Source organism: Rhyacophila brunnea, unplaced genomic scaffold (assembly GCF_057557595.1).
Source record: "Rhyacophila brunnea isolate RB1 unplaced genomic scaffold, BYU_Rbru_1.0 scaffold_6, whole genome shotgun sequence".
NCBI lineage: Eukaryota > Metazoa > Arthropoda > Insecta > Trichoptera > Rhyacophilidae > Rhyacophila > Rhyacophila brunnea.
In genome coordinates, this window is record NW_028233276.1 from 31,588,444 (window position 1) to 31,602,921 (window position 14,478).

General features: G+C 33.8%; 1 protein-coding gene across 1 annotated transcript; it reads left to right on the forward strand.

Annotated features, from left to right (window-relative positions):
• The first annotated feature begins 54 nt into the window (after positions 1–54).
• On the forward strand, positions 55–13,767 carry SAK (polo like kinase SAK). The gene is made up of 12 exons (XM_085957314.1): positions 55–202; positions 282–556; positions 662–806; positions 3,496–3,588; positions 4,797–4,940; positions 6,255–6,469; positions 8,495–8,931; positions 9,324–9,511; positions 10,529–10,778; positions 10,985–11,106; positions 11,907–12,119; positions 12,587–13,767. The coding sequence occupies exons 1-12, from the start codon at positions 164–166 to the stop codon at positions 12,794–12,796; spliced, it is 2,331 nt and encodes a 776-aa protein (XP_085813440.1). The 5' UTR covers positions 55–163; the 3' UTR covers positions 12,797–13,767.
• Positions 13,768–14,478: the final 711 nt, after the last annotated feature.

Sequence of the window (14,478 nt, forward strand, 5' to 3'; positions counted from 1 at the left end):
TTTTTTGTTTAGTATTTATTATTATCTCAATTAAATATAATAGCAACATTTTGTATATTTCGAATGGCGCCTGCCACCCTTTGATGTTTGTTTGTTTAACTGTCATCGAGAAGGTTATTACTGCCAATTTATTAATTTCCTGAGTTAAAGGTTCATCTATAAAATGCCACCTGTATCGGGAGGTTTCGGCGAAAGGATCGAGGTATATACGTGTCTGTTTTTTTACATGTGTAGTGTCATTTGGATTAAAATAATTGATCCACAAGTTGTTTTGTTTACAGGAATATCAAGTGTTGGAATTGTTAGGAAAAGGCGGCTTCGCTCACGTTTACAAGGCGAGATGTCTTCGATCAGGAGTTTTTGTGGCAATCAAAATGATCGACAAAGGATTAATGGAGAGCGCTGGAATGGTAGGGCGTGTCAGGCAGGAAGTCACCATCCATTCGCGACTTAAACATCCTGCAATTTTGGAACTCTATACATTTTTTGAAGATGTTCATTACGTCTATTTAGTACTGGAACTTGCTCACAATGGGGAGTTAGCTCGACATTTCAGGTATGCTTGTGTCTTTTACGTCCATTGATAAAAAAACAATCAAATCAATTAATTGGAATAGTTATAAAAATAGACATGTAATTAATGTTAGGTGAGTGAATTTAGGTTGGCTGCTGGTGGAATGTCTGAAAAAGCAGCGTCAGATGTAATGAGGCAGGTGGTGGACGGAGTACTCTATCTTCATTCTCATCAGATTCTGCACAGAGACCTCTCTCTCAATAACCTGCTTATCACCAAGGATTTAAAAGTGGTCAGTACAAGGACATGAACGTCTATAATAGAGGGAATAATACTAACATAGTTTGGACTATATGTAGAGGGAATCATATGAAATTATTGTATTACCTATAACACTTAGTAGCGAATCACAACAATATTTGGTACTAGTCGGTTATCCTGGATACAGCGGCAAAATCATTTTGAAAATAGCCGATATACTGGATTATTTGTTAGGATAACCTAACCTAACTTAACCTAATAACACATACCTGCTATCAACAGGCGTTTCTTGGTGTTTATAAATATTAAATAAAACTGGGCCGAACCGTTACCCTGATCTCTATAAACAATTGAATAAAACACCTGATGTGATTCCCTGCTCAACTACGTAAATGTTTTATTCTTAGGTAAAGTCCTTCATCCGGTATATGGAAGTAACATGCCGGACGAAGATGAAAAGCAAACGTTAAGGTAATATTAAAGTATGAAAGATGATGTATGCAATCAATAGTTTAAGAATATAATAAATTTGTTTCATAAAAAAAAAATATGTACTAGCTATAAGAAATAAAATGTTTAGTTATAAGGTTTAAATGAAGAAATGAAGTATATTCAAATATTATAATTTTGCCGCGCATTGCGCAACGCTGAACTTGTCACGCGCCGGCGCTAAGGTCCACCTCGTGATTCGCCAAATCAAAAGATCAATAAAGACAAGAAAGACTTTTTTTATTCAATTTCTTTCATTTAATTTTTGTGAATTCGGGGTTCTATCAACACCCGAGCTAGTCACGGAACCCTGGATATCTCACTAACCTAAACTAACCCAAATTAACAAATAATCCAGTATATCGGCTATTTTCAAAATATGTTTGCCGCTGTATCCAGGATAAACGTATAAAACCCAATATTTTCAGTTGAATTTTTTTGAATTTAGTTTGAATTAGCCATAGAAAAAATAATATTCTGTACATTGATGCATTCAAAGATGGCAGACTGTTTTGCCTCGATATAATAGACTATTTCGGGTGAGGGGGTGTCCGTTAAAGTCGAAGGTCCATCATATAAAAACACAAACAAGATTGTGTTTATTTGTCTTCGGATATATCCTGACCTGTTGTGGAGTGATGCTAATGTTCGATGTCAACGCGCTCGCTTTGGTAATTCTCCTTTTAAATAAGAATCAAGTTTTGATTGCACTTATGTAATCTGATTTTTTATAATCAACTCTAAAATCACGAAAATGCGTGTAATATGGTTGAATTTCGTTATCTGACGAATAGTCAATAAAATATGTTATTAGATTATCATGCGCGGAACATTGTTTACAAGCGGTGACACTTGGTTTTAAACTTGTACAACATTAACAGGATGTTTTTAACAATTCTCACATTTGACCGGATATTCCGTCTGTTATATCCAAAGTCCGTAATATTCTGTGATTGTTCATTTAAATATTCTAAATAATAATCGTTCAGTGTATTTTTGTTCACATGGGTATAGTATGGAAAGGAAAGATGTGTGTACCAAAAGGGAAGAGTAATCGACCTGGTCAGCATAAAGGCCAATTTATGCATTTAACCACTTCCCAGTTAGATTTTGGTGAGAAAGAGTGTCTAAAAATTGTCAGATATTTTTTTAAACAATTTATTAAAAATTTTATTTTTACGTTTGTTTTACTTTTTTTCACATTACATTAACACTTTTTTACAATATTTAAACTTTTATGAAAAATGTCAAATTTTCTTTTAACGTTTTATTATAAATTGTTTACATGTTTTTTTACATTTTATCACAACAGATATGTAGGTTAATGTTTTAAATTTTAAGGAAATAATTTTAATAAGCCTTTTTGGTATGGTAAATTTTGAAAAATTCAATAGTATTCGTTTGTCGTTTTCATTCATATGTGAGCAGCATACTTTGCACGTTTAGTAGCCCTTTCTTTATTCGCCGTAGATGGTATTGGTTGGTAACTAAAATGAAGCTAATAAGTATGAATAATATATACTTATTTTTTACGAACTTACTTCTAAAATGTGCTCAAAAATAACAAAAGTAACTAAATTCAAATTACAATAGCATGCAACATACCTAACACAAAAATAACTATGAATGAACAATGAAGTCATTGACAAATCGTAATATACTTAGGCCCGCTCTGCCGGCAGTAAATAAAGCTTTTATTATGTCATATGGCTCATATATCACTCAAATACCAGTCAAAATAAATAATAAACTGTGTGACAAGTTTAAATACGATCTTCCCGAATTTAGCTTGTGATAAACATCCCTGTCAAGTGGAGAAAAAAAACGCCCGAGTGAGACTCGGGCTAGTCAGTGTGCGAAGTAAATCCGCGCCCGAGTCACACTCGGGATAAACAGTCAAGTGGTTAATTTGCAATCTCATATAGCAGGCGAGAGGATCTGTTTACTTAGTCATCTAACCCGCTTAATTTTTCCTATATATTTACAATGCGCTATTAAAGCATACTTAACCTCAGTCTTGGGTGAATACTCCTGGGACATTCTAAGACCTAAAAATCTAAAGGCACCTCGTGTCACCTGTTCGTGCCTCTTTTAGTTGACAATTTCTGTCCTGACAGTCGTCTTGATAATGGTATTACAACACAAATGAACTAAATTTCAGAAATTAATATGTAAATGATATTACACACCTGCATTAAGTTGGTACCTAATTGTTAATTTTTGTCCTATAGAAAATTGCTGATTTTGGTCTGGCAACGCAACTCTCACAGCCGGACGAGAAACATTTGACTATGTGTGGGACTCCTAATTACATCTCGCCAGAAGTAAGTATCTACTTTAATTGAATCATTCCACACATAGGTAGATTTATTTGCATTTTTAAGTTTTACGCTAAATTATAAAACATAAATATCCCCGTGAAACTAATTGTGTATCATAGGCGGCAATATAAGTAGGTATATTACACTGACTCGGTGGTAAATGCCTATTGATCATCATCATTTTTGGCACTACACCCTTGGCGGGTCTTGGCCTTCTTTAAACCTTCCTCTGTCATGAACGATCCAGCACCGACACTCTCAAGTTGCTTTGACCGATCATTCTTAAATCTTCTGTAGCGCAGTCCGGCCATTTCAGTTTTGGCCATACAGGTTTTCTCTTGCCCTCAGGGCATGCGTACATAGAGCGCCTTGCTGGTAACTCCTCCAACATTCTATGTACGTGGCCGATCTAGCACAGTCTCTGCATTTTCCACGTAATCTATTCTCCCCCATCAAGAATGTACAGGTCTTCACTGTACCTTGACTTTCAGATGCCATCTTTTTGAACAGCCCCAAAGATTTTTTTTCTCAAAGGTATCCATATATCTCTCATCCTGTTTGCTACACCCTGCATTCTCATCTGTACATTAATACTGCATGTAGGAGAGTTTTGTATACATTGAGACTGCACCAAAATAGCATCAAATTCTGTTGGTGACGTTGATCTTGATCCGGAGATTTTTTTGTATGTGGACCCGAGATAAACAAATGACTACAAATTTTAAAGTATCACTGCCAACAATAAGGCCGCTATTATCATTTGTTGATACACTGTGGACATTGATAATAGTGTCTAAAATGTCTAATCATAATTTTGTTTTATATCCACTTCTGGATTGCATATAATTTTCAATAATAATTTAATGGACACATATTGTTATTTTGCAATATAATTTTTATCGTCAATATTGAAAAGTACCAACTTTGCGGATTTATTTTTGGATTGAAATGTGATTTTGAAATAACTGAAATACATTTTCAACTAGAAACTTTGAGATTTTCTAATTGACAATAAAAAAATGGTTTGTTATATGCCCAACTTTCCATAAACGTATCTCGGTCGTAAAGCGAAGTATTAGTGCAGTTTTTATAAAAGTTGGGTGTTTAGACTTGCATCGAATTAAGTTAATATAGATATGCTACGTGCTATAGTATTATTGACTTATAAATATCGACTGACGTTTTCTCACGAGTGAATATTCTTTTACCAGGTTGCATCGCGGTCTCGCCATGGTCTCCCGGCAGACGTGTGGGGATTGGGATGCTTACTCTACACTCTACTGGTTGGGAAACCTCCTTTCGATACAAACCACGTGAAACAAACACTTAATCGAGTTATCCATTCTGATTTCCAAGTAAGTTACTATAGATATACCAATATAGATTGTACCGTGTTTGAATTTGGAAGTAAGCTCAACACAGAATAATAAACATCTAATGTTGTGCAATATTTTAGTATGTAGCGCTCTCACTCAGCGGACAATTTATACTGGTAGATCTATCTATACTGAAGAATGATTTGAACAGTTGTTCAACCACAATAGCAACAATGAAATGATTGTTTTGTTTCCAGTTCGTTAAATTTTGCCATTACCGTTCAAAGTATTTGATCATTTATTTATTTTATAGTCATTATTATACTCTTATATTAGGCATGCATTGATATAGATGCAGGGTACACTATTCCATACAATATCTGAACACAAAAGTGGTCACTTTTTCCAGCAAAGGAAAAGTAATATTAACAATGTACCTAAGTATATTATGAATTAACGCAATTTAAAATTTTACCTTTATTACACTGCAGATAGAGTTATCAGTTTTATTTGTATATCTGTTTATTACAAATAAATAACACATTTATTTGTACATATGAGAAAATTCTGGCTTACTAAAATATTTGCAGCTTAGTGTCATTTTCAATGTTTTACATCATCCTTCATTTTTTTTTCATTTTCAATCATTGATATACTACTGGATGAATCATATGCTTCTTAAAATGACGCCCGATTTTCAGCGACTCGGCCAGTGTTAAAACTTACTGTTTTAATATCAGCGGACTTAACTCGATATAAGCTCACTTAATATTTGTCTCGAAAACGACCTGGCAATAATTATGAGTAAGCCCGATCTAGCTTGCATCTTACTCTAACTAATAGTCAGCGCATGACGACTTGCTCTGTCCGCTCAGCATGAATTTTTGGTAGCTTGCAAGCTTTGGGTTGCAGCACCCTTAGGATCACTATTCCAAGAAGGCAAATTTAGTTTTACAGCCAGGGCAATACGGGTGAAATTCGGGAATCCATGTTAACGGTCTTAACGCATTATACCTACAAGGAAATATTATACAACGATATTCGTAATATCTTCTTTTGTGGTACATTTTTAAAATGACACTTGTATGGGAATTCCTCATCTAGTAGTATATCAATGTTTTCAATACAAAAATGTACAGATTATACAATAATATAAATGACATTTATTCAAAAATTGGTTTATTGTGCCTTCAACTTTCGTTATGTCATGTTTGTTTGTAGGAAAAATATTAGAATAATGATATAGATATTATCTTTTTTATTGAAATGATTTATTAAGAAGTATAGTAAATTTTTGTATATTATATTGAACCGTTGATAATCGGCTTATATATAAATGGTATGCCTATTCAGATGCCTCCAGGTTTATCGGCAGAGGGACGCGACTTGTTGGATCGACTGCTGCGCAAAAATCCTTCCGAGAGAATTTCCCTTGTACAATTGGTGAGGCATCCTTTTCTGACCAGTCAGACAACCTCCGAAAGTCATCAAGGAATGGAGAATAGCAGAGATTCCGGATTCCACACGACTTTGCATACCACTCAGTCTACTCAGCATAACCGAGGACGGTAAATGATTTGATTTGTAAAAAATATTACTGAAATAAAGTACAGTCGAACTTGGTTATTACGACCATGGAAATAGCGAGATCTCGGATGTAATGAGGAAATATTCGTTGACATTTTAGTTTATGATTTTCTCCAAACGTTTATTCACTTTTATAACCAGCTACTTCTCGGGTATACCGAGAAAAACTGTTAATGTGTCGATCGTTTAAAAACAACATTTTCGACCCTAAGCAATAAAATCCGACCGGGCAGTTAACTTGACCGATGCCGCCGGGATCGGATTACGTTTATGACACTAATTAAGTGTCTAAGTACCTAATTGGTGTTTTCACCGACAACATTGAAAAAGTATCCACGCATATGGTTGAAATTGCATGTAAAAAATCCAAGCTTTGTGAAGTCAGTAGGTACCTACCAGTGCCGGCGGCTCAGCACTTCATTACAATAAACAACTTCTTTTGTATATTATGATTGCCATGCTTGTTTCGGGGATTTTTACGATGGTTTTCAGATTTTTTTATATTCTATGCTTAAATAGAATGTGGCGCGAAAAATGTTATATAACGAGTAATGCGTATAACGAGCAAATTCAGTTGGTCCCATCTTCCTCGTATAACCAAGTTCGACTGTATAACAAATCGTGGAAATGACTAATAGAAAACCTTCTCGACATATTAGACTGAAACTGAAAAAATGGACTTATGGAATTAATGTTTAAATTAGCTGTAAGGTTTTTTACATTGCTTTTTACTATATATTCAAATTGTACCTTTTTCTTAGTGATTTAAAAGAAATCAGGATTATCAAAAATCCCAATAATCTAGGTAGGGACCTACTGAAGTTCTTCATTTACCTTTTTAATCAGACTCACAGTATGTTGGTAAACCTACAATATCTAAAATCTATCGATAAGTGGTATAGAAGAGTCGTTAGATGAGTGAAAATGTAAAACAGGGTATCCTGAAATGATCGGATAAGAGATGAATCCTTAAATCGCTTCTCAATATGGAATTGGCTTGTAATTATTGCCAAGATATCTAGAGAATACAGGTATTTCTCAAATTACAACCATCAACTTATGACATTACGCACTTACAATCGAAAAATACACTCGAACTTGGTTATTACGAGGAAGATGGGACTGACTGAATTAGCTTGTTATAAGTGTTACTCATTATATCAGAGAATAGGTATTTTTAAATAAGCGGTCAAATAACACAAAAAGTCGCAGTTCAAACAAAAATAGACAATTAGAATTTTTCCCTGGAACAAGCATGGCATTCATAAACTACAAAAGAAGTTGTTTATTGTAATGAACGCTGGTAGGTACCTACTTACTTCACAAACCTTGGATTTTTTTTCAACTATATGCGTGGATACTTTTTCAATCTTGTCGGCGAAAACACCAATTAGGTAGGTACTTAGATACCTACTTAACTAGTGTTATAAACGTAATCCGAACCCGGTGACATCCTGTCCGGTCGGGTTTTATTGAAATTTTTTTAAATGATCCACACATTAACAGTTTTAAGAAAAATTTTGACAATATTTTAGCTCAGTATATTCGATAAGGAGCTCGTTATAAAAGTGAATAAATGTATGGAGAAAATCATAAACTAAAATGTCAACGAATGTTTCCTCGTTACATCCAAGATCTCGCTATATCGTTGATCGTAATAAACGTTGATGTAATAATAATATGTTTGTGACTAAATAAATTGTTGATTAGTTTTTGCATATTATATTATGAGAGTGGTCATAAGTTTTTTCAATTAAATAATTTTAATATTAATTAAGAAACTCAACTTACTGCCCAAGTGCAGGAACGTAACTCAATCTAGATTTAGATGAACAGTCAAAGTGCCGACGTGTAAAATATTATTTTCTCTGGATTAACCACACAAAAAATGTTTTAATGGTAAAGTTTCATAAGGCTTCCTCTTTTTATTGACAAATTCTTTGGTTCTAATAAGATTGTATTATTCATTATCACTGAGAAAATATTCAATGTAATTTTTCTTGCAGATCTGAAGAAAGAATGGCCAATTCCGCAAATGCAGACATGTTGCCTTATCAGAGGTATAATACAGGAGAAAAAATGTGCAATGATATAAAGAAACGACCCATGTCGTTCAATGTACTGACAGGAATAAATAACGACACAAGCGTTCACAACAATCCGCACCTTACGGAACTGCCGAAAACATCACACCATGAATGCACACCAAATTATAGTGATGCTGACGATTTCCGTAACAGAGCCAGCAGTCATAATAGACAGATGGAATTTATGGAATCAGATGATATAATACGTGGAAGGCATGACGCACTTCCCAAATCTGATTCGGCTATAGAACTCACAGACCAGGAGATGTTGGATTGCTATTCGAAGAGAACCGATGGAATGCAGAAGAATGTGAGTGCCAGTTGCGCCTCGGACAATAAGGAAAATGTATTATCTGGTAAGATATCCACGAAAACAGCATTATACTGATTCTTCTTTCTGTAATATGCCTGATTAAGGCATCATGTTCTTGATTCTGAGAGAGGTCTACTGTTGTGGGCCACATAGAAAATCTCATTTGTTTTCTTTCACGATCTGGATAAAATAAATATTTCCTTTATTTGTGTGTCAGTTTATTTTGCAAATTTAGAATTTGTGTTTAGACTTAATCTAAAGTAGACTGTTTCAAAGAACTCTCCTGTAAAATATTTTAAATGTGGCTTAGAATAGTTCTGCATTCAGCTGACGATCTGTGTACAAACCCATGGACATTTATCGACATTCGGTATTCCATACATTCAGTATTGGCTGTTATTATCAAAATGAATAGTTTCATTATTTAAATTTTAGCTCCCCGATTCATTGGAGTGCCTCCGTTATGTTCTGCAAGGCTTTCAGAAGTCACTCACCGCACCAGGAATGCAGAATTATCTATTTCTCAAAGTAGTTCTGTCTCCATACATTTTATTAAAAAGCGAGGCCGATTAAGGGAGGACAGAATCACAGAAGTGTGCAATATATCGAAAGATGGAATGCAGGTAGGTACTACGATATATTCAGCAAAGACTTTTAAAAGTTTAGGTTTGACTATGAATCATTTACTTAGGTATTTTCAAATAAACATACACAGTATTTTTCACTGCGACTTCACACCATTCTTACAGCCAATGTCTGTTTCAATTAGTAGTCTGGAATAAAAGATTACAATTGATAGTCAACAACTTGCCCGCCATCTCTATATGTTAGTTTGGTATGTCATTGACGTCTATATTGAAAAGGTTCAAAAACATTTACATTTCACTGCTTTTAACCCTTTATGTATAAACCTTTTTGAAAATCCAGTCTGTAAAACTTAAATAATATCTCTTTTATTTTATTAACTGTCAATTCATGGTGGAACTGCATTGTATTGTTGTTTCAATTTAATAAAACGCAATTTTTTTGTAGTACTTATTCCACTTTTAATCAATAGATTAGGACCGGTTTCGTCCGCCTCAGACGAAAATGTCCCTCTGAGGCGGACGAAACCGGTCCTAATCTATTGATTAAAAGTGGAATAAGTACTACAAAAAAATTGTGTTTTATTAAATTAAAACAACAATTAAATAATATCAATGAAAGTTCCTTTTTGTGTTTGCCATCAAACTACAGATACAAATTTAGATTTTATTCAAATCAAATTTATTATTGAAATATTATTGGCCGTATGTACTCTCAAGATCTACTACAAGACTGGGCTCTATTTACTCAGAGCTAACTACAACAAGATCTCGTCGATAACCGGAAGTCTCTGTTGTCGACTAAATAGGAGGGGCTTGTTAGTTCACAGTTTTAACACGTGGACAAGAAATTCTTGTTAGACAGTAATGTTGGAATTGTCAATCATCTATGTACTGCAAAAATGCACTTTTGTGTCACCGGTTGCTGACTCCTGCTGAAGTATGTTCAATAATATTATGATAGTGAATGATTGAAAAGCTGTTGTGATTTATCGTATTAGATTAGGTATCTACATACTAATAATAAATTATAATGCACACCTGTGTTGTCCGCAGATAATAATTTACTCAGTGGAGGGAGGGAAAGGCCATCCACTGACGTCACCGCTGCCTCAACACAACCCGTCCTCTCAAGAAATCTTCACGTACCACAATCTGCCGCAGAAGCATTGGAAGAAATATTTGTATGCCTCACGTTTTGTTGATTTGGTGAAAGCAAAAACCCCTAAAATTACTCTGTATGGGTCGAAAGCCAAATGTCATTTAATGGAGAATGGAACGGATTTTGAAGGAAATTTCTATGAAGGTAATAATTTTTAATATTCTATAATATGGTAATATAATTATCTCTACTCTCTCTCTAATTTTGTCTCCACGGTGAAGTAGTGGTAAGTACCCGTCCGTGAAGCCTATCCCACGTCTGACAAGAATCACTTTTTTATTTTGACATGTGTGCATATTATGTAATGACTATATTAATTATGCTTATTTTAGTTGAAAATAAATTTTCAGGAGGAAAAATAGTATTGTCAGCTGCAGATGGTTTGAAAATTATCGACTCATCCGGAAATGTTCATAGCAATCCAAAAAATTTGCCATCTCCTGTACTTCAAATGTATGAACACTTTCAGGAGGTCTGTATAAAATTATATGTACTTGTATTGACATTTTAAAGAATATGTTATGAGGTACAGTAGGCGCTCGGTAATCCGGCACCCATATTTTTTCACCTATGCCGGATTATTGGATTTCTATAGGACAAACAAACAAACACATGTTTATCTGTCAAGGTCGGGCACCGAACTGCCGAGCGAAGTGCTCTCCGCTCTGTAATCCGGCAGTTTAATGTGAAAGAACAGGAGAGCTGAGTTGCAAAATGCCGGACTATTGGACGTGCCGGATTGGCGAACGCCGGATTACCGAGCGCCTACTGTATGTCCAAATAACAAATTTTTGCCGAATTTTGTTTCACATAAGTACAATATATGTGCGCACTGAAGACGTGGACAAAATAATTTATGTTAGATATGTATAATTATTAATTTAATATTGACAAAAAAAGAAATGGAATGCTTTAAATATCACCAAATTCTGTTATGCTCTAATTGTTTAGGGCCGTCCATATAATATGATGTCACACTTTGGGGGGGAGGGGGGGTCGGAGAAAATGTGACGTCACAAAGTAAACAAAAATATAAAAGGATCTGAAAACATAATATTGGGGATCGGGGATTTAAGGATAAAAAAATGTTTTTTATGTTGTAAACGTGATGTCATATGTGGAGGCCCCTTATTTAAAATTATTATAATAGATAATAAAAAATTAGCCCATCAGACTAATCCTGTTTTGATTGTTGGAGTAATTTCTAATATAAATCATTTAACATAACTTAGCATAATTGGTTAATAATTTATTTTTAATGTTCATTTTTAGTGTATGTCCAGGTGTCATGAAGTGGAATCAGCATTGCAAGGTTTGTCGGAAGGCTGCTTTCCGTTAATAATGGGTCGGAAGCCGCACCCTCACAATCAACCGCTTCTTGCTCACCATCCTGGGTCTCAGCAAACAACACCTGTCCTGCCTATCTCTTCATCTATTGACATCGGCTCTTTCTGTCACAACACTGCCAGTGTGTCATCTCGACATGTGCGTAAAAATAATAACTTAATTATAGTGGAGTCAATGTAGAGCGTCATTTCTGTTACAGATCGAACCCTATTTTCGGAAGTATACTAAAATAATAGGTACACTTAGGCTAACAGGTAAATTTTTTTTGTTGAAGATGTCATTTAATTCAGAGACTAAAGCAAACGCACTCTTGTGACTCACGGCGGCATCAAAATGAGTTGTTCCTAAACGCCGATGCATTCATTGTCAACTCGAATGAAAATTCACAATTGAATCAACTAAATGTAGAAAGGACATCAACATTCAATTATTATACTTACAAGTTGATCAACTTGGTTGAAATATGGTTCCCACTTATCTATTATTTAGTTTCAACAGACAGTTGAAAGACAAACATTGACATGTGAGAATGCGACATTAGAGATTTTGTTTTGTTACATGAATACCAGATTGTAATTTGCATCATATATCTTAAATTTTTTCAGAATGAAGATGACAAGAATTATGACTCTAGGCCGAACATGACTCAGCCGAGACAGTATAATAATGCTTACCTTGACTCTGGGGCTCTTGCAAAGCATCAAGGCGAAAACTCAGCCACTCTTCGTCATCCAATGATGGCACTGCACAATGTAAACAGTAATTTGGACAGCGTTCAACAGAATCACCAGGATTTTTATGATGGATATAGATAATTTTGATTTATGAATTCTCAATGCATTATATTTGCAGAGTACAAATATCTAATATTTTATATGCGCTTGAAGAATTCAAATCGTAAAAATTTGCAAATTTAAAATGTGTAGATTTGCAATGGTGCTCACATCTCTTTTTCTAGGAAGAATATGATGAGAATTTTAAATTACTTTTGAAAATATATGAATTTTTATTGAAAATTAATTATTCTTATATATAGGGAAGAAACTGATCAAGTTATCAAAAGAGATTCTATTAATATTTTGTGTATTTAATGCAACTGACATTAATATTAAAAAAAAAAAAATCTATGACGTTCTTGAATGTAGCTATATTATACTTGCCTTAATATATGGCTACTTATTTGCATTATCACTTACCGTTCATCAACTTCGTGAAGTTAAATATTATATTTTTTATGTGACTTGTATTGAAAAATATATACAGTGCGACTTTTATATTGTGGTTGTCACATCAGAGCACTGTAGTAGTATAAAAGAACGGAAGTGGGGAGGGTGCTAATTTGGGGTAGGGAGATTTGTGACAAGCAGGAGATGGACATTGACATGTACCTTAAAACCTGGTTAATAATATGAAGACTGTTAATTCGAAATATTCATGAAGAATCATATAATTTATTTATAGTGATCAAAAACAGAACCAATGTTACTAAATTGCAAACACAAACAACTTTTTTTTCAAGGTTTAATGTATTTTTGCCATACATTTTGTAATTCGTAATTTGATTTATGGTTCCATCGATTTCGAATTATTGGGGTTTTACTTTATGTGAAAGAGTGAGAGGGTTTTTAGTTGCTCCTAATGGGCCATGGTGTGTCAACCATAATGTGGAAGTTGAAAGTTTTGAACTTATTGAAATCAGCTCATTGACATGTTCAATTTTTTGTTTTAAGGATAATAAATATGTATATTATTTATTAATGCAATAAAGACTCATTTATTACACGTAATTTGACTTTTATTTTGAATAGTAAATAATGTCTAATACATATACAGGTATTCCTTGAGTTACGACCTCCTTGACTTTCGACTGAGGCCATATTTTTTTTACTGTTATAACGCATGCAGGAGTAAAAAAATACATTTTACGAGTAACACTTGCATACACTTGATGAGGTAATATAATTTTTGTAGCTTATACTGCTGTAGAAAAGCCCTCAAATGTTGAATTTCCAGATACTTCAATAAAAAGACAAAATCAAGTGCAATTATTTATAAAATTTATTATTTCATACGATATACACTAAAATCATAATAAAAAGTAACTTAACACCTAAGGACGTAAATAAATTTAGTTTTTAACAACACAATAAATCTCAGGTTACAATTTAAAAACATCACTTAATGAAAATTGAGGAAACTAATAATTTTGAATTCAAAATGTTACATTAATCATAGGCATCATTCCAATCAGCTATGTAATAATTAATTAATACATTGCGCATCTCTGTAGAATGAAAAAATACCTGCTCATGACTCGCACTAACTAATAATACAGATGTTATTTACAAACACACCAAATCAAATATTAGTTAACAAAATTTTTTTATTGCCAAAATTCACCTTTGCGTATAAATATTTTAATTTAAAAATAAGAAGTCGTCAAGTAGTGATTTCTGACACTAGATGGATACAAACTACAATACGCTTAGTGCCTAAT